Source organism: Pseudochaenichthys georgianus, chromosome 24, assembly GCF_902827115.2.
Source record: "Pseudochaenichthys georgianus chromosome 24, fPseGeo1.2, whole genome shotgun sequence".
NCBI classification, from domain to species: Eukaryota; Metazoa; Chordata; class Actinopteri; order Perciformes; family Channichthyidae; genus Pseudochaenichthys; species Pseudochaenichthys georgianus.
In genome coordinates, this window is record NC_047526.1 from 15,191,706 (window position 1) to 15,212,723 (window position 21,018).

At 41.3% G+C, this 21,018-nt stretch overlaps 1 protein-coding gene across 2 annotated transcripts in view; it reads right to left on the bottom strand.

Moving 5' to 3' along the window:
- Window positions 1–21,018, bottom strand: part of mdga2a (MAM domain containing glycosylphosphatidylinositol anchor 2a) — a 198,938-nt gene that overhangs the window by 96,650 nt on the left and 81,270 nt on the right. For both annotated transcript variants that reach the window (XM_034075704.2, XM_034075703.2), the window contains exons 4-6: window positions 6,508–6,704; window positions 3,218–3,350; window positions 2,713–2,982 (exon numbers count right to left, since the gene is read on the bottom strand). In XM_034075704.2, coding sequence (XP_033931595.1) covers window positions 2,713–2,982; window positions 3,218–3,350; window positions 6,508–6,704 — 600 coding nt within the window. The remainder of the gene's footprint in view (window positions 1–2,712; window positions 2,983–3,217; window positions 3,351–6,507; window positions 6,705–21,018) is intronic.

Here is a 21,018-nt window from a genome sequence, read left to right on the forward strand (position 1 = left end):
ACTCAGGGGAGCGATGGCACAAAGAGATATGCGATAACCTCGTTGACTGTTTTTCATAATTCATCAGCCTGTCCCAGAATTAGAATAATAACAAAGCTGTGTTTGGATTGTGGAGCGTTGCGTAACAGAGCTAGGATACAATTTATTTTGACATCAGTGTTGTTTTGTCGGGACTGTCATTTCACTCTGTTTTCCTTTGTATATGTACTTTGAAAGTCCATATCCATCAATGTCCAAGATCATTTGAGTATATTGTTCCGAAATGTGCACCCAGTGAGATTTTCTGTTGATTAGTCTTCATTTATACAGCAGCCCCGAACCCCTCGTTCTTAACTGACATACGTAATACTATACTGATTCAACATCTGCACTGACAGGAGTACATCAATCTCATGAACATTTTCCAATTTATTTTCTGGTTTTATTGATCCTTAATTAGCCATGCACATATTGATTAGTTGTGTCATTTAAGTATCTCCAGATTTAGTTTCGGCCTGTCATTGGTTTAGCTTGTTTCCACTCCACATTCACACCGAGCTGTGTGATGACTCATTGGCTTAATTTAGTCTGGACACATTTCTTGTCAGTTGATAATCTGTTCAGCCCTCTCCCATGTCTGATGCCTTCAGTTTAGACGTCTACGGTAAATTATTGAGTGATGGGCTTTTAGGCTTTAGGAGAATATACAAGGCTGCTGATCAATGTCTCCATAACAGGTCTTAATCATTGTCTGTCTTTTGCACGAAGGGATATAAATCCAGTATGCAGAAGCATTAAACCTGTATATCCTAACACATACGCATTTGAATCCTGCACTCCATTACAAAATCAATCACTGCAGTATGTATCCTGCATGACATTTCAGAATAATACATTTTTTGTCCTGTTTAACTTTTAACAAGAAATGCTCTGCAGCCTTAACCGTGACACGTCAATGAGTGTGTATTCAGTCCTGATTTATATTTAAGGAAGGTGGTGATTTGTTTTGATGATATTTGATTAAGATCCCATATGAGAGCCGTTATCAGCTCCAGTTGTACGACACATAGATGAGAGAACCGGATATTTATTGCAGCGATTGCCTGCTGGTGAGTGTGCTCTGACTTATTTGCCGCCGCGGGACACCTGACACCTTTGTTTGATGTGCACCTCTCAGTTCTTAAGTCTTCAACTATATGGGCACTTTCACAATGCAGAGAAGGGGTTTATCTGTCAAGGGGAACCATCAGAAATGATTTGTTGATAATTTGATTTTCATCCCGGGAGTATATGGCTGTATAAATAAATGCTTCCAAACAGGCCGGGCACACAGATGATGGAGCTGTGGCATAATCTCTTAGATGAGAGAAGAACAGTCGGAGAAACTTTCTGAGCCAATCGGCTACATTTGGATTTAAATGTGATTGCTTTCGTGTGTGTGTGATGTACTTTTTGACATTCACATTTGGATCATCCCTGTGAATGCTGTTTTTTTTTCTACAAATGAATGCATCTTTTTATTCACCTGCAGGAAGTTGCAGTTTTACACTCAAGGCTTTAAGGTCCTCTATTATGTTACAGATGAAAGCCTAGTCACACACCACCCTTAATCCTGAGCTTAGTAATAGCAGTCAATTAAAGAGTATGCAAGTCGATTTCCTCATGCATTGTGTCTGATCTGTGTAGGTCTTATATCAATACAGATTTTCTTACACATAGTAAAATCACCTGTCTTGAGTATTAACCTTCAAAGTAGTTCTTTAGCATTTACTAAGAATGTGTCTGTAAATAAGGAAAAGTACCCTTCATCTTGTATGACAAGCATGCAGAAAGTGGTGCTTTGATAACGGTATTTGCTTTAATAAGCTACAGCTGGATCAGATGCTCCTTTGCCTCCTGTGCTACTCAGGTGAAAAGCAGCTTGGAGAAAAAAAGCTATTATAGCTACTATAATGACCAGACAGGCAGCAGTGACCTTCGCCCTTTTGCTCTTGTTACATTTGTGTTAACCACTCTTTGACTCAGTGTTTTTTAATTAATGGTTTCACACTCTTAAGCCTCCAGCATTGTCCTTGGCTGTGTTAAGCCTGAGCTGTAAAGATGGTGAGTTCTGATGTGCCGGGTGTATTTGTAAGGTCAAACAGCAAATCATATCTGAAGGATATTCAGCAATACTGTGCATTAATCTGTAAAACACATGTTGAACTAACGGCAAAGTAATTCTGAATTAACTAACTAAAGACTGCTGCTGTACAGAAACACAGTACACAGACATAGTAACTAAGATTTGCTGTTTTTTAGTTTAATAAGGCTTAACATGCTACCAAATTAGCAGCTAACTAGCTATGTTAGCTTATATTATTACTCAGCATTCAAAATGGAGAATCAATGTGAGCAGCAGCGGCTGAGCGGTTGATTAAGAGTTTCCTCAGCATTTTATAAATGTCCTCAAAGAAAGACTCAAGTTTTCTTCTTTGGGTATAGTAGCCAGCAGGTGCTAGCTAATAACTAAGCTAACGGTTGCTAAAGGAGCAGGCACTGGTGAGAACACTCACAAAAAACTGAATCAAAAACTAATTATTAGAAATGTTCAATTGATCTAATATTTCAAAATAAGTTATTTTGGGGTATTTTACTCAATGTTTACTTCACTTATTCAGGTGACTACGCCATATCTCTTTTTTAAATAGTTTAGTACTCAATATATTTGGCCATGCAGTCATGTTTTCTCACCTCGGACCACGATAGTGGTGGACTTCTTGGCTGGGTTTCCCACACTGTTACTGGCCACGCAGCTGTAGACCCCCGCCTCGTCTGAGGTGATGGCTGGGAGTGTGAGCGTGCCCCCCTTCACCACGCTCCTTTGTGGTAGGCTGTCATTACTGCAGATCCAGGTGAGAATGGGGGGCGGCTCTCCACCTGTGGTGATGCACACCAAGGAGACCGTCTGGCCCGGGTTCACCACGATGGGGTCCTCCACCAGCAGCTTGATGGAGGGGGAGGCTGTCAAAGACAAGCAAATCGAAAAATGTAAAGAAGGGCAGAAAATGGGTAACATTGGCTGTTATAACAATATACTGTATGTCAGTTCACTGTTTCCTCGTCTGTCCAACACTTATTTATACACCTTTATAGCATTTGCCGATTTCTTTAGCATCTACATGACTTGAACACATATTATAAGCACTGCTACAACAGTAATTGTGGGTGTAATATGCTTATAAATAATCTTAGGTACCTGTCTTATTGGTGAGTTTGAAGATAACACTACGGTCAAGGATCGCACACACATTTCTGACAGAGGCCACGCAGCTGTAGTTGGCGTAGTCCTGAGGGCGCAGGTTCTTCAGCTTCAAAATCTTCGTTTCCCCCTGCAGCTCAGACCAAACCACAACTGGTATGCAAATGTGTGCAAAACACTATTATAATCAAGTAAAATAAATGCACACAGCTACGTGGTGGGACGGAGATGACAAAGGCCAAACAGTTCCAAAGAAAAGGTCAAAGAGATGAATATGTATACAGTTTTAATGAAGCCAACAATAAAGAGTTGCAGAGTTCAAGAATAGTACTGTAAAATCGGTTGCAGAAATGATGGAGCTAGTTTTAAAAAGGAAATGGATGTGTCAAACTGTTTAATACCAACGAGTGGATTTTTCTCCAGTCAATGGCAATGTGGTCTTTTCACCATTCAGCTGCAGTAATATGGATGGTTCTCAGCAGGGAAGGGCTATCTCACTTATAATGCGTTTGATTCCAACTGGGCCTCTCAAAAGCGAGCCCCGCCCAGGAGGCTATAATGAGGATTTGGTCCTTTGATCTGACTGACTCCAATGTGTGGGTGTCGGGTTGGAAGGAGGAGGCAGTGGATTATAACATGAGTCAGCCACACCATGCTGCAGTCTGCGCAACATGGCAATCACTCACGTCTATCATATCCAACGAGGCTCATGGATCACATAATTATATTGGATTAGCCATGGCCCCCACGCTCCTCTTCCTTTATGTCTCTGTCACCTCCTCTGCCTCGGAGCAGAGATCAGGAGATGGGGCCCGCGTTATTCTGAGTGCAAGCTTTACTCACAGCAGGTGGGTGGTGGGGGGGGCAGGTTTGAAGGAAAATCTATTTGGATAATGCAAGGGGCAGAGAAAGGAATGGAAAGGACAAACACATTAAACCAAATTGGACAAGGGGGATTGATGGCCATATCGATGGGAAGATTGAACACAAGAGCTTCGGGAACGAGACTGTAGGTAAAGGGCAAAGAAATTATGGAGCAGAGCATTGTCAGTGTGAGGGAAGAATCTCAGTTTTCATGTTTTAAATTATGTTTGAGGGATCAAATGCTGGGAACATAAAGATGAGGCATAAAGATGAAAATGAGGAAATTTGTCATGCTAGCAGCAGGAAAACTACTAACTTCACTACATGGGGGCGAATAAATTAGCAAGGAAGTTAAATGTGACATAAACCCCATGTGGGCGATAACAATATGTTGCTAACTTTAAATGGTTACCTCCTCAAGAACTAAAAACATGCTTAAACTGCAGTTCGCAAAAAAAAACATCATACACATTAAAACATATTATCAGCTGCTATAAAGAGGTGGGAATCTGACAAGGGATGAGCAATGGCTCCATTATACCTTCGATAATTGTCCCATGCTGTGGCACTTTGGTGGGGAAACCATGCAGTGAGAGGTGGAGGAAGAAGTAACAGACAGTAGAAAGGAGAGTCTCTACAATAAAGTCACAGCTGTGGCTCTCATTTAATAATTTCTTCACATTACCGTCTCTGAAATGCCACCTCTGCATTCCTACGGTTTCAGTGGGAATATAAACGTACGTTTGATGGACTGACGAAGGTGTAAGGGAATGGAGCCGGGATGAAGGATAATGGAGGGAGGATAGTAGAGGTGAATTTAACTCAATAATGTGCCAGGCCAAAATGGAGGCCTGGCTGCTCTCTAATGGAGTCTACTTCCCGTCGGCTTTTGTCAGAGTGTGTTTCAGGCAAGTTCAGACATATTGGTAAAACATTATTTATTAGCCATTTATACAAGCATATTACAAGGAGTTTAGTCAGGATTTATTTGGAGTTTGCCTGTCACAAAGCAAATTTTTGGGTTTGGTTTGCACTCATATTTTCCGAACCAATTAAAGCCTTAATAGAGGGCAGGATGATGGAGCAGAGAGGTACAGAGAAGGGAAGAGTGCCTGATGAGGCCTCGTTTCTTCAGCTTCCTTCACCCACTCCATTAGTTCCCAGCTATCTTTCTCCATTTGGCCAAACATCCATTTCACTTCCTTTTTCTCTCTCTGTTTCTTAAGCCTCTTTTTCTCAGTCCCATGTCTTTTTCTCTGGCAAACCCGGTTTAACATACAAATCACATTTAACTCAACCAATTAAAAAAATACAATTCGCTCACTGGTGCCGGAGCAGTCTCAATCAGCTCTTTGTTGACAGCACATGATCCTTTTTTAGAGGAAAAGTTTCTCAATTTCCCGAAAAATAAATCCACAATTGAGAGAACTGATTGTGAAAAGAACTCAATCATCCTTTGACTGAAGGGAGTTAATATGCATGTCACTGTGAAACGGGGTTAGTCAAACGGACACAGCTCTTCATAGGGTAAACGAGTGCAGATTTAAGGGGGGTGTGTAAGGGATTGGGGTACGGTTATGAAACAACCAAAAAACTGTCCAAATGGTACCGTCTCCTTTTCTTCTACATGATATAGCAACACTGTTATTCCAGTATTTAATTGCAATATGTTAAACTAATGACAACATGTTGACTCACCAGTTAGCTACTTCGGCTTACTCATCTTGTGAAAACAACTCAGTGTGCTTGTGTTGTGTTCTTGTACTTATTACTCATAGTCTAAATAGGTTGATGAAGGTCAGCATTTACATAATTGCAATGTCTAAGGCCTTAAAGTATATGCAGAACATGAGAATCAGTCAACTGTTTTACAATGCAATGCTCATTACAAGTGGTAATAATAAGACTATCATTATAATAATGGTTAGATTTACGTCAAGGGATTATGATTATATCTTCTTTTTTTTTTTTAATGGAAACTATTACCTGATAATGAATTTGCTGTCAGAACATTATGTTTGGTAGCGTGGCTGAAACATTCGCAATAGTTTTTATACATAAAATCATAGCTACAAAAACCCTCTCATTGTGTCACGAGACCTTTAAATATGAAAGAGCACTGTCTGAAAGAGCTTCAGCACATGATCTCCTGATGAATGTATCTTTATACTCCTACTAAAGCTTATTATGGTTGTTTCACACCCTTTATTCTGTATCAGCCTATGCATCCTGTCTTTGTAGTGTGCATAGGGAGGGAAAAAGGTGCATGTCTTCACAACAGCATAATTAAACGATTGCCAAAATCCTCAAGTTGAATGTCCGACCTTAAGGCTTTACTTGTACAGAATGAAAGGAATATAATATGTATTCACTGCACCATTTCGTCTTATTGTAATACCTTCATCCATGTTTCCGTGTCTTACCTGAGTGAAAAAGGGCTCGTAGATCTCCACTCCCTTGTCCGAGCCCTGCGTCAGGACCTCTCTCCCACGGTGCCAGCTGTAGCGGACGGGCGGGTTGGAGTTGGCCACGCAGCGCAGAAACACCGTCCTCTCATAGTAGAACTGTTCCTTAGCTTCTCCTATACTCTGGTGCACCGTCACCGTCGGTTCATCAAGGTCTAGGAGAGAAGAAACACAGCATGAATAAATTCCATGAGTTTTTCGGACAAGTATAAGACTGCAATCAATAGCAAGGACCACTTTTCATGGCATTTCCTTAGGAATAATAAACCAATCAAGTGTAGAATCTTTGTATCAGTAAGCACGACTACAATCTCTCGGCTTGATTGTGGTTGAAGGTCTGACCAAAAGGGTCAGAATTGTCATTGCATTAGGAGGGTGAGTTATCAGCATGGGCGCCGGGGGTCGATGTGGGAAAGGAGGTGAGAAGCCAACTACTTGAACTACTTAAGTCAATAGGATGCAGACCAAGGGCACATTGACTTCCCAGTCAATGAGTGAGCTGCTGTGTTCCAGGTCCCACCGCATTGTGAGTTTCATACTTGATCATGCGATGAAATACAGCCTGTAAAATGATATTGGACACAATGTTGATGCTCTGATTTAGGCTTTCTTTGCCCTTACACGTCTGTTACTTTCCCAGAAGATATGAGGGACGTGTTACCCCAACACTTGGTTATTTGATAAAGCGCTGGCGTTTGATTAAATGGATTCAAAGTTAATCATCTTACCCGGCTATCGCATTAAGCCTTGCCAAATGGTGTTCATCATAGCTGTGATGTCTTTTAGCATGCTAATGCTCCCCCTTTAAGATGATGTTCATCTGCACGCTCAAATGACGTGGGGAGCCTGCTGTTCCCCTTTCATCTGAGTCCGAGATGCAATCAGTTTTTGACACGAGCCAAAAGGCAATTTAAGGGAGAGGATGAGAGGAAGTTATCCCTCGTGCTAAAATTCAAACTGATAAAGGCTGACCTTTTGTATAGAAAGAGGAAAGTGATTGAGTGTATTAAGGGGTGAGTTAGTGCATCAGTGAGCGAGCAAAAAGGTGGATGATTGAGTGATGGAGATCGTGTGAATATGTGCAAACCGCTTACAGTAAATGAATAACCAAACCTTTAACGATTATAAGCCTCCAGAGGGAAAAGTACACACGCCTTGGGTATTATTAATGGATGAATTCATCGCTTCTACTTCAGTAGCGGCTGCACACTTCTGGATTTGCTGAGGATCAGGTCCTAATCAAGGTGCCTGCGGGGCCACACTGCGCAGCATCCAGCCACAGAATGCTGATTCCTCAGTTTCATTAAAGACATGTTCTGCCCTACAGCCCCTTAATCAAAATCCAGCAGCGGTCAATACTTCATCCAGGATTCATTACAGTGTCTCAGGTAAGAGCAATTACCTTTAGAGGGGGGGTTGGGAGAAACAGGGGCGCGGGTGACAACGGAGAGATTGCTGGGCCATTTTAGAGCAGCTGATTGCTAAGTAAATACACTGATTCATTACAGAGGGGAGGAAGAGTGTATGAATCCCACATCTTATCTGTGACCCTTCCCTGTTTCCCCCTCATCCATTTCCTGCTTCAAACAGTCAATTTCCAACTGTGGCAGGAATGGAGTGATTCATTGACAGCCCTATCTACCTTGGGATACACGTGTCTTAAAGCGGCAGGGCTGAAGGGAGGATGTCTTTCTTTCCTCATAGTGACACGAGAGTGTGTTTCTGTATGTTTGTGTATTAGGTAAAGGAGCGCTTTGAGCTATTAATAGAGCCAAAATGATATGCAGAGAGGAAGTGGATGCTCGGAGCGCAAAGAGATAAATATGGAAATATGGAAATGTACGCACTGGATTAAAATGTGATGAATTTTAAACAAAATTCCACCAACACCATCAGTCTTTCCCCCTGAAAGGATGGTGTGTGAGTGTGTGTTATTTGTGTGTGTCACTCTTGTGCAATTAGCTTCTGAAGTCACGCTTGACTGATTGTGAAGCTTAAATCCCCGGGCCCAGAGGAAAACTGCGGTGTACAGGCCGCCTGCGCCAGAGTTGTTAAGGTTTGTAATTGCAGGTTTATGGGTTCACAGGCCGGTAAATCTGCCCATGTACCGCTAAACGCTCCAGCGAGCTAACCTTAGCATCACTCCTGCTCACTCCCACCAACCGTGACAAGCCTCAAAGCTCCGGGTTTCTTTGATATCAAGACACGGGAGCAGCGTGAACGGCAGACACACAATGCGTGCGCGATGAGGTCTTGGAAGACAAGCGGGGGGGAAAAAAGGTATTCAGTTTATCTCAAATCTCTTTGTTCTCTCGAGTGAACCCCCCCCCCCCCCCTGAAGATGTTGATACTCCCGTTTGAAAAGCAGGTTGGAGATTTGGGCTTTGTAAGCCTACCTAAACATTTGTCGGACAAATAGGCACAAGTGAGTGGTTTGGATAAAAGAGAGTTTGAAGATTAAACAAGGTGCTTCATTATCACATCAAACCTTTGCTCCTTCCTTTGAAGTCCCCCACTAAAAAAATGAAACAGACACCTTCACAAAAACTCACACACATTAACCTTTCCCACCTTCACAACCTCAGCCACCCACACACTCACACACCTTTTTAGGAACGTCTCTCGGGTGTTAATCTAATGCAAGTTTTTTCTATTTTTCGCCTGGCTTTGATGTCTTTCACTCCCTCCCTCTGATGTGTCAAAGTCACCTGGGAGGAGAACACCTATCTGGCTCCCAGGCTGCCACCAGCGACAGAAGCCCGCCATTCATTTCACCTAATCACCGTGCCAGCTTGATTACCAGTGGGAGGCGATGACCTGAATGACATTTGGAGCGACGCCTTTCATGAGTAGAAACAGCCCTGTTATGACTAAGACAAGAAATTTGCTTTTATGTTCGTGCCAGGGGACAATGAGGGAGAGCGGGGGAGTAATAAGGTGGTCGTGGATGGAGGGAAAGAATAAGGTTGAGAGCATGTATGAACTTCTACCTGGCTGTTGTCAATATGAGAACAGGATGTTGTACATCAGCTGTTACCAAATTAGGGTGCCTGACTCTCGTTCTCTCTCATAATGCTTTTTTTCCCCCGGTGGAAATATGTGCATAAGGCATAAGCGATTAGGGAAGTTATTACTTGGCAGCCCGTACTGTGAATGACCTTACCTTCAAGTTTTTTTTGGAGATGATTTTGAAAGTAAATCTTAAAAAAAAGGGAGACCAACTCCACATAAAAATGGGAAAATTAATTCCTGGCTTTTTAGATATTCTCCAACCAGATAAAAAAAAACAGGCTGTTTGTGCGTATACTTCAATTTATTAAAAATATCACAGTCTGCTTTTTTTAAATAAATAGGAAATTGAGGTAAGGGGCAAGGAGGGTTTAGCGTGAGATATTTCCATACGGATATATAATGCTTTGGATTCATGTTCTGTAAGAGGACCTTAAATTTGCAATATGCGATATGAGTACACAATGTGTAAACACTCTACATCAAATGAGATAGCAGAGATATAACATGATCGAGATGTCGTGTAATTTCCGTTTGCAGAACGGCGCACTTTAATGCATTTCATTTATGTGGGTGAGAAGGTTAATAAGCCACCGTGGTGATATATAACATCCATCTCATGTGGAGTCCACTGATGGAATATGTGTATCCGGCATGTAATTTACCGTTGGAACATTTTCTTTCCCTCCATCTCTCAACCCATTGGCAACAGTGACCTCTATCTCATGGCTGCACTCAACAATAACCAGCTCCCTGCTAGCTGTATCTATTTGGTGTCAGCTGTTGCTTCGTACTAAAGTGTGATTGTGGTGGTGGATGGATGTGTTTTGGTGGCGAGGGGCATGATGCATCTATTCCCACAATAAGTCCACTCTGACGATGGCGCCTGTGTAACAGAGATATCTCAGAGAACTGAATATCATTCTCCGAGACGTGAGAGACGAGCGTGAGCTATCGAGAGGGGGGGAATTAAGGAGGGAGAGCAGAGAATCCTGGGAGAAGCTCATTCAGTCTGTGTGCGATATGTGGGTGCAGCGCCGTAACGCACATCTTTATGTTGAGCAATACATTGACAGTGAATGGACACATCATACAGCATCGAGCCACACAATACAATTGATAATGAAAACGTGATCCAGCTCCGATTGGTAGATTGCGATCTTTATGATATTTTATAACTGAAATTGAATGTATGTCTAAGCCTTGGAATACATTGACTTCCATGCAGATCAAACAAGTCACCTGAAATATAGCATGTGGGTGCATGTAGAATTATGTTGGCAAGCACACGCGAGAGATTACTGCAAATAACCAGATTAAGGTAATCATGTGAAGAAGATGTTTTGGATTACTACTCCCACTACAGATATATTAGGGCTGTCCCTACTCTACGATTTGCTGACAACACACTTTGGTTGACTGGGCTATAGATTATTGATTTTATGATATAGGTTTGTCAATCAGTTAAACGGTTTAGAGTGGCTTGGCTCATCGCTGCCCCTGAGTGCTTTTGTTAAGGTAAAAGGTGAACTAATGATAAACACTATAGAGGATTGGGTCATTAGGACTGCCTTCAGACAGTTAGCTTTGTCAGTGACTGCCTGCCAACATTGTTAAAAATATTTTGTCATTTCAAAATGAATTTTCAATTCAAAGAAACTATGCATGTTTATTCTAAAAGGCATTATTTTATATTTTACACAAGAGATATCCCTTTTAAAGCTAAACTTCCAATTACTCATGTGTAAATGTGATATTATATTATTTGGGTGATTTAAAACTATTTCCTGTGGTGTTTTATATAGGTTTCCGTGCATGTTCTGCAAAGGCTAAATCCCAAATCTCCCACACACTCCCCCGTGTCCGAACCACCTTGATTTGACTATTTGTTTTACTTCTGTAACATAGTGACATCACTATGTAACATTCGCACTTCTATTGGCTGGCGCTCATTGTATGCAATAGGCTGAGAAGCAGGACCTTTCCGACACATCTCAAAGCCGTTTACTAAACCCAACATAGCCGGCCAGCTAGCCAATCAGAGAAGACTGGGTTGTGGTTTCAGACAGAGGGTGAAAATATGTGCTCGAGCACATGCAGAATGGGAAAAATGAAGTACTTTTTAACATTAAAGCATGGAAACATGTCAAAATACAAATATATATCTGAAAACGAGCATTTTATATCCTCTCAGCTCAAACTTTGTTTCGTAAAATCACTTGGAAATAAGAATATCCTTGTGTATTTATTTATATGACTTCCTCATACAGTAGTTTTCGTGCATTTAAAAACATATTTTTCAAATGTTTTGCTCAATACATATTTCCGCATTGTGGTTATTGTCACGAAGGTTTTGCACTCAAGACAAAGATTTCCATTGTGGCATGCATTTAAACCACTATCTCCATGTATTTTTAATAAGAATGATTAAAAATGTAACGCTTGAAGTGAAAGCAATGAAAGACAGATAACAATATGCAAACATTGCTCACATGCTTCACGAAAACACACCTTCTTAGCTACTTGTGTAATGAAATGAATGTCACAGGCACACCAATTGTAAATGGAAAAAACTAATGAAGCAGGGTTTTGGTTCGGTGTATCCACCTCCTCATGGTGTACTAATTTAACAGTGCAGGTTTATAGGATAAGGTGGCTTCATGCGTTCATGTCTTTGGTACGCTGCTTTACATGGAGAAGCAGCGTTCAGTTATTATGCTCCAAATATCTGGAACAAACTCCCAGAAACCTGCAGGTCCGCTGCAACTCTGACTACTTTTAAATCCAGGTTGAAGACTTTTCTTTTTGCCGCTGCTTTTAATTGAACTATTCACATCTTAAACTGCACTGTAACTTTTATTATCTTTGCTTTTTAATGCCATTTTCTTAATGTCTTTCATTTTTGTAAAGCACCTTGTCCCCCCAAAGGTATTGAGTTTTTTGTTGCTGTTATAAATTACATTGTAACTTCCAACATAATAAATACGTGTTTTGGGTAATTGTTGCATCAATTAACTACTTTGCGAATGCGGAAACAACAGTCCACTAAAGGCACATTTCCACTGCAGCGGGGTAGCCCCATTTAAGCGTCCCTAAGCATCCTCGCTCAGGCCACTGGCCGTCCGAGGCCAGTGGCTGTAATTTCCATTACAGTTTAGGACCTGGGGTAGCAACCCCGTGTAGGCGGGGCGATCGGCTTTGTTGTTCCGTCGAGCTCCCGCTGGATTTTATCATCCTCAATGAGATGTAGGAACGTCGTCACCTCCTCGGTCGACCACGGTGTGCTTTTCTTTCACGTTGCCATTTTTGTAGCTCCTCCGTTTACAAACATGCTGTGTATAAAAATGTTGCAAGCTTGCTTCTAGATATATATGTGACGCTACGGATGATCTCGCGCACGATCTTGTGACGATTCTCTCTGACCAATCAGCAGTCGAGAGTGTTGACGTCACTAGTTCAGCCCTGGCCTGATAGAACCACGATTTTATGGGGACGGAAAAAACTGGCCTGGCCGCTTGAGGACGATTAAGGACGCTTAAATGGGGCTACCCGCTGCAGTGGAAATGCGCCATAAGTCAGCTAACACATAAACAGTCCACCCACACATGTGTTTCAGTTATTAGGTTTGATTAAAGCTATTCTCATGACTGTGGGTGTGGACATACGGTGACTAATTGCCGTCTCCTTCCGTATGTCTTTTAGATGCAGCTGTTCATTGTTGCATCAATTTGGGTAGGACCATTTACAGCTTATTTATGGGCATTCTGCATTCATATTATTTTCCATGTTTGTATAGATGTCTTTCTTCAAAATGAAGGTGTCCTTAAAGTCATGATTGGGGTTAAAGTCCCCTACGCGTGCCGTTTTGGACCCTGGTTCGCGGAGGACACCAAAAAAGTCCTGGATAAGACAACTTAAACTTAACTAATGTGCATTTAAAGAGGAATAGTTTTGGTCGAAAACTAAAAAGGTACCATGGGGTACAGGAATTAGTTTTGGTTTCAAGACCCTGGTTCACGGAGGATACCAAAAAAGTCCTAGAAAGACAAGGTAAACTTAACTATGTGCATTTAAAAATAAAAAAGAGGAATAGTTTCGGCGAAAACTAAAAGGTACCATGGGGTCAGATTATAATTTCCCAAAGGGGGGTTCATTCAGATGTGTGTATCTCACACTGCACTGTAACTGATTAATGTATCTTAGCATGTAAATGCCATTTTATATCATTGCTTTTAAATGAGTGTTTTTAGATATCATTTCATAATGTTTCTTAAATGCTATTAATGTCTTTCATTTTTGTAAAGCACTTTGAATTGCCTTGTGTTGAAATGTGCTATATAAATAAACTTGCCTTGCCTTGGTACACATTTATACAAAAATAGGCTTTAATATTTGGAGTTTTAAATGTATTTTTCAGTTGGTCAGTTTGCCAGGGGTCAAGACATCGGTTTTAATTAAGCAATCATACACGAGAGGCCGTTCTTGAACTCCAGTACAGGCGTACGGACCCCGGCGCAAGCGCCTCGGTCCTGCCGCAGTACTGTCGTACCAATAATGACGTTCAAGAACGGCCTCAAGTGTATGATTGCGATTCTATAACACAAACTATCATTGTAATCAACAATATCGTAAAATAATCTACAGGCAGTTTGCTTTTCGGCCCAACGGTATACCGTTTTTCTCAGACGCGGAGGGATACTGACTTGTTGTGAAAAGGCACGTTCTATTTGACCGTTGTTTGATCGTGGAATCAAACACGCCTATTGACCAATCAGAGAGCTTGCTCACACCTATGTGTTATAGAATACACTGTAAAGGGGGAGGGGGGCACAGTGAGGGGGAGTTTGGTCACGTTGGGTTAAGGTTTATTTTGTTGGCATGCATCTGTGGCACTGAGTAAAAACTCCTGAATTATTCATTAAGAATTTCCACATTCCTGCATTAACTTACATTTCTTCTGGGGGAGGGGGAAGAAAGCTTTTTTTCTTGCTTTTCTTTTTATCCAATCTCATTTACTTGACTTCTCCATTCCCTTTCACAAACACTCCTATTTCTCTCCCTCTTTCCAGCTATCATAATACATGCATTGGGCCTTATGGTAATGGGACTAACTCCATCTCTGAGGCCAAAGCCATCAGGCCTGGTTAAGTGTAATTACTGCCTATTAAAGTAGCAATGCGGAATGGAGATAATGGCGTGGTTGTGATGCAATGCAGTACACTGTATTCTTAGTGGCAGAGTAGCCTAATCAGATATAGAAGACAATGGTCTTGTTAGAATTACAAGCAGATTCTCTAATGTATAGTAAAGTAGGCTTTCCCCCTCGAGTTACGGACTGCTAATGTATTATAAACAACAAAAAGGATTTAGATAATTTGAGTATGGATCTAAAGAAGCATTTCATTTGTGCCATAAACAAACCTCCAGAGCTTAATAGTGGACTTTTGATTAGTCCTCGTCGCTTCAAGTCACATTTATGCAAATAGATCTTTTGGTTTAAAAGTGGATGTGTTTTCCCTCTAGCCAGATGAAGTCATCCTGCACGTTAACTGCGCTTTCAAACTGTTCCTTTAAGAGCTGCAGCCGATCTGTCCAGAGAGCCGCAGCCCACTCCTGCACCTCCATCTACCTCACTGACACTGCTATTCCAATCAGGCTGTCTCCAGAGAAACACTGGGTGGGGGTGTACACGACCAATGTGTATGTGCGATAAACAGAGATGCTAAGATGGCTCTGAAAGCTCGACGTACTGCTAATTAAGAAAACATGCATAAACACAACACAAGCAAATGAAGACACATGTTCACCAACTTGAAAGCACAGGTGCAGTATTTACCGGTCCTGTGCAACACCTTTTTGTGCCCCCTTGAAACTGTTTGTTTATTTTTGAGCTTTTTGGAACGTTTTTTATAAATGTTGACCATGTGTCTTTAAATTGATGTTCCTGTATATCGGCAAATTATTGAGGAGGTTATTTTCTGCTCATGTTGTGTCTATTTGAATGTGTTTTCTCAATTTGCAATGCACAGGGCAGATGTCAGTAGTCTCAAAGCAGGACCCTCACTTCCTCCCAGTGATGGAGGTAAGGAAACCATAACGATGTCCAGTTCTGCTCTGGGTATGTGTGAGTGTGTTTTAAGGGGAGTCATGAATCTCCTCTCCACCCTCTCCTTTAGACATTGTTGTCTGCTTCATCCAATCTCTTCTCTAATCCATCTCCCTGAAAAACAGGCAAGCCACAGACCGCTGATCTAAACAACAACACCTAGAAACCAACCATTAGAGTTGTAGGCGAAGCACCGGCGTCAAGATAGAGTTCTTGTCTGGTTTCAGACTAATGACCTTCTCCATTGTTTTGTCCAGACGAAGACGAACCAAAGATAGGATATCTTGCTCGAATGACGATCTGAAAGCATTTTCTAAAACAAATAAGTTGATTATTCACATTTTCTTCTGATGTCGCAGGCTTGTTTTTTTCAAACGAGATACCTATTCACGTGTGGATGATCCTTATTTGACCTCTTATTCAAATATCTGATGTAGGAGTGCACATTTAATTACAGACACTGATACATTGGCATTTAAACATCCTGGCGAACGGCCTATCTTCTTCGGGATGTGCTGCTGCTTCTTGGGTTACACAGTGAGTGTTTGCACGCAGTTACGTCAGCAATGCTACAGTCAACTCATAATGAGTGCTCGGTCTCCCATGAAGATGTTATGGGCTCAATAAAGTCAATCCACCATTAAATATGAATGCCAAAGGTTTGAAACAGGCTTTGGAAGAATGTTCTTGAAGTTATGACAGGCACAAAAAAACATTTTACATTAAAAGGTCCGGGGACTTCTACCGTAAAAACATTAGTTGTATTTATTGGTAATGCAGAGATACGCTATGTTGTGGCATAACACATACAGAAATGTTCCTTAATGGTTGTTAGTGGATGTAGCCAAGCTGCTGCTGTGGCCCTTAAATGTGGATCCTATCATAGCATTGTCCAAGGGTTGGTGAGATAATCAATACTCAGATTGTCAAACACACATCCTAGTTTTTGATATCACATTTTAGAAACCATTACTGATTCTCTCTTTCTTTTCCATCACCTCATTCCACCCTCCAACACAATCAGTAAACAGCTATTTCATTTATGTTCTCCTTTGTATTGTTTTGTTGTTGTACTTCAAGAACCAAAGCTCTGCATTATAATTATTTGAACAATATATTTCACACACTTTTGCCTTAGAAAATCAAGTCAAGACCTCTCTCCTCTTGAGACTTCTTTTAACAACATCATTCCATTCACAGGCAGTCATTACACTATTTGTTGTTCTGCACATCTCTAGTATTATAAATGAGTAGAGCTTAGACTGTACTGCTGGATCTTGCCATTTGGATGTTGTGGTCCATATTCTAACACACTGACAACAAAATAAATGACTAGCAGTCAGTACATCATCTGTGGCCTTTCCTCTCCCGGAGAGAAAACGTTAGGAAAACAAAAAGGAGATAAGAATTCTAAGATAATTAAATTAGCATACATAAACACACTAGCATGTTTTAAGCACTTGATGGGGAGAAAAACAGACGCACGAGATGAGGTTGACTCCACTACTCTGATTAAGGGCCCCTCCCCAGAGAAAGTCCTTGAAAGAGTAATGGGCAGTCGTGAACTGACTTTACCTCCATTAACCAAACCAGCAAACATTTACATAATGTACACATAATGTGCTGATTCACTCTGTCCTGATTCAAACAAGGCTCAGATACCTCACCGTGGCTGTATCACCCCATTCATCACAGCAGGTCATTTACATCCAAAAGCACTTTAGAGCCAATGCCCATATGTCTTTGTCTACATACATTATGGGACCTTATCAGAAGAGTGTACAATACATCACCTTGTGTCATAGTATCGCATCTTTCTGAGATACCAAGGTGGTTTTCCATTCCATTCCGAGCACAATACTGTATAGTCCAAACATATGAAGCAGATTTTATATTGCTTGAACTTAATCTGTAACATGGACATGAAATAAGCTCCAGGTGGAAGGTAGAAGAACTATGAGCTATTTGTTGTTTTGTATTATCATTTACTTCTCAAAGACCAACACTTGCAGGTTAAATAATGATCAGTTTGCTTAACCTTAACCTAGCTTAATAGATGAAACTGTGCGCTACAGGTCTGCCAACATTAGGAATAATCACACAGTGTTAATAGGTTTGTGGTGAGGGAAATGTTTATTTTCAGCGTGAGGAATGGATTCAACAGCGTGTTTGTCTGCTCTAAACGTATTATGTTAGCTTGCTAGGCTAACTAACTTACTTATGTATCTGTGGTTGTAATTTAGAGGTACTTGCAAGGCTAAGCAGCCTATCTTAAGCTAACTACATTAGTTGTATGGGTGACAGGTTTCTTAAAAATAGCCTTGTCCAAAACCAGCATATTAACATTGTAGGTAGATGCTATCAGGACTTGTGAGATTCTTAGGCTCTTGCCATGTTACCACGAGGTCAGTCCTCGCCCTAAACACTGCTTTGAAAGGCTAATTGTTGCCAACATGAGCTCAAACAGTTAGCTACCCACATCTGATCAAATGTGCAATTGTCAGTTTAAGGTTAAGCCTAAAAAATGTAAGTGGTTAATCTTCCCACATTATCATTATAAACGTCATATGTGCCATGCAACTTCAGATAGCTTGACAAAAGAAGCAATAATTACATAATGGGGCATTGGTTGGCGAAAAATGAATGCAATCTAATTACCTGTAGTTGTGAATGTTACCCATAGAAAAAAACAGCCTTACTGCACAGTCTATAACTAGGAGATGGTCTACTGTACCAAGTAGCAATTATATCTTTGTTCAGTGTGTCATAACTCAACCAATTGAACCTGCATCCAGAACCGGTTTCATCCTGCTGAACCCACTAATCGATAGAAGAGCTCCTTCCTACGTACTTCCCTCTGTGCACCCACATGTAGTCACTTTAAAAGAGCCTCTCCAAGCTTTATCGTTACAGGCACAGGTTGCAAACACCAGTAATGAAAGGATAAATGAGCTAATAATAACTGCCTCAGCCTCAGTCGAAACTCCGTGTTTATCACCATGTTCCGTGTTTCTGCGACTCTCTCTGTCCTCTCTTGCACTGCACACAAATGTACTCAGGCACCTTGCAGCAGGGTGGCACAAATTGCAATTGGACACCTGATGAGATAGGAAGTACCAGATATACTGACCGACTGGATAAAAGAAAGCCAGCATGGCCGCTAAGCACACACCATCAGCTGCTGTTTGGTCTCTGAGCCCCTTCATGAACTCCATCGATGGAAGGCAAACATAAAGCAGACACACTTCCACAAGTCGGCCTTGCACAGCTGAGGAGGCGTACGCCAGGAGAAGTTAAGCCTTTGACATGTGTGTGTGTGTGTGTGTGTGTGTGTGTGTGTGTGTGTGTGTGTGTGTGTGTGTGTGGGTGTGTGTGTGTGTGTGTGTGTGTGTGGTGTGTGTGAGTCAGGACCTCGCTGGTGGAGAGTGTGTTCATGCATAAGCATGCGCTTGAACTCAATGGGCAGTCTCTATTTTCGTTTCCGTCACGTACGCATGAGCACACAACTAAATGGACACACACATTCACAGGTCTCGGATCAAGATCAACGCTTCTGCTGCCAAAAAATGATTCAAGCTCAGACTCGAGCCCATGTGCCGACACACACACAGTGTCCTGATTATAATTCTCTGGCTTCGGCACCGGAGAGAAAGGGCTGTGTAAGATAACACACAGAAAGCAGGCTATTGTCTTATTCTAATCCTTCTTTTGAGGGAATGTAGTGAGAAATATCAGGGAGCAGTGAGGCTGTGTGAAAGCTTCAGTAAAGTGATATCTACAGTCCAGTGGGTTGTTTTTTCATAAAATATGCATAACCCCGATTCTTACTATTTCACAGGCGCTGACAAAGTGGCACTGGCTGACTAGGCAGACAGCATTAATATCTTCTGCACAACATTAGCATATGGACAAAACGGTACAAAGTCTCTTTTTTCTTCTCTGTAAACTCTTGGCTGCATGTTTTTATTTCTTTTTTTTTTAATCTCAATGTATTCAGTGTTGCCCGCTTGTTCAGACCATTTTAAAGTGAGTTGTTAAAGTGGTCTTTTACTCACAACCTGTACGGTAAATGCTGACCTGGGCTGAGCAGCTTTAAGGCACACCAATTTGTTTTCAATTGTCCATCAGCTCAACTCATTCGGTTCCGCCTCTCTCCGAGTTAATTTGACCACCTCCATGTTCGGGCACCAATTATTGACTTTGATGATTTGTGTTGTTTATCGGCGGGGGAGTTGTGTTCATTCAGCAGATTAATATTAGGGTTGGCAACCAATGATTATTTTTCATTTTAATTATTTAATGAATAGTACATTTAGTCTACAACATCAACAGGGTCACAGAGCTCAAGGTGCTGTCTTCAAACTGCTTGGTTAGTCCAACAAACAGTTATAAAACACAGGAGTCAAATAGTTGATTACTGATTTGTTTTTCATTAATTTCAGCACCATTTCATTATATTTAAATATACCGGTATGCATTTGAAAAACAGTTGACTGGTTATCACTTGTTTTCATTCAATTAGCAAACATGCTTTCCATAGCAATAATGAATGCCTCTCAACTCTATTAAAAACGGTTTCTTTTCTGGTGCGTCACTTTGGTCACGTTTCCCCCCGACTGCCTCCTCCCGAATCTCTACTTGATATATTGTGCTGGCCGTGGTCGATGAACTCTCTGAGCCTGTAATAAGCTGGCCCTGCAGAACTCTTAATCCCACCTCGATCAGTCACTCAATGAAACATTAGATGCTGCAGGAAAATGTATGCAGCTGAAATTAAATGAAAACACAGAAATGACTCCCCTGAAAAGAAGTGAGCATCTTAAGCCTCACATCGATTAGAGTCGGAGTTGGGCAACGTTCTTTATTAACTTTGCACAGACCTTCCCCACAGACCTAACTGCAAACAAACACAACTGAAGTGTCAGCAGGTATACCATGTGCTTGGATGGACTTCAGAGCTTTGTACATATGTTAGCTTTGAGCTGGCTATGTGGCTTATATCAGCTCTTTTGGGCTGTTGCAGATCAGAACATTAGCATGAATTACTACTTCCTGTTACATCTGCTGGTCACAGTCTACAGAAGATGTGTACTGTATTATCTGTATATCTGTCTACATGTAGCTCTTCTTATTTTCCGTTTTTGTCATTTCATTGGGAGTGAGTCAGGCTGCCTTTGTGAAAGAACGGCGTGTTCAAAATACTCCGAACTAATGGACGTCCATACAGTATGTCTCAAGTGTTCATTTAAAAATTGAAAGAAAGAACCTCGACTCCAGGAAGTAGAGGCAGATAATCTTTCTGGGAAGAAAACCAAGGAAGTGAGTGTTACAACTATCTTCAGGTTATAAGCCTC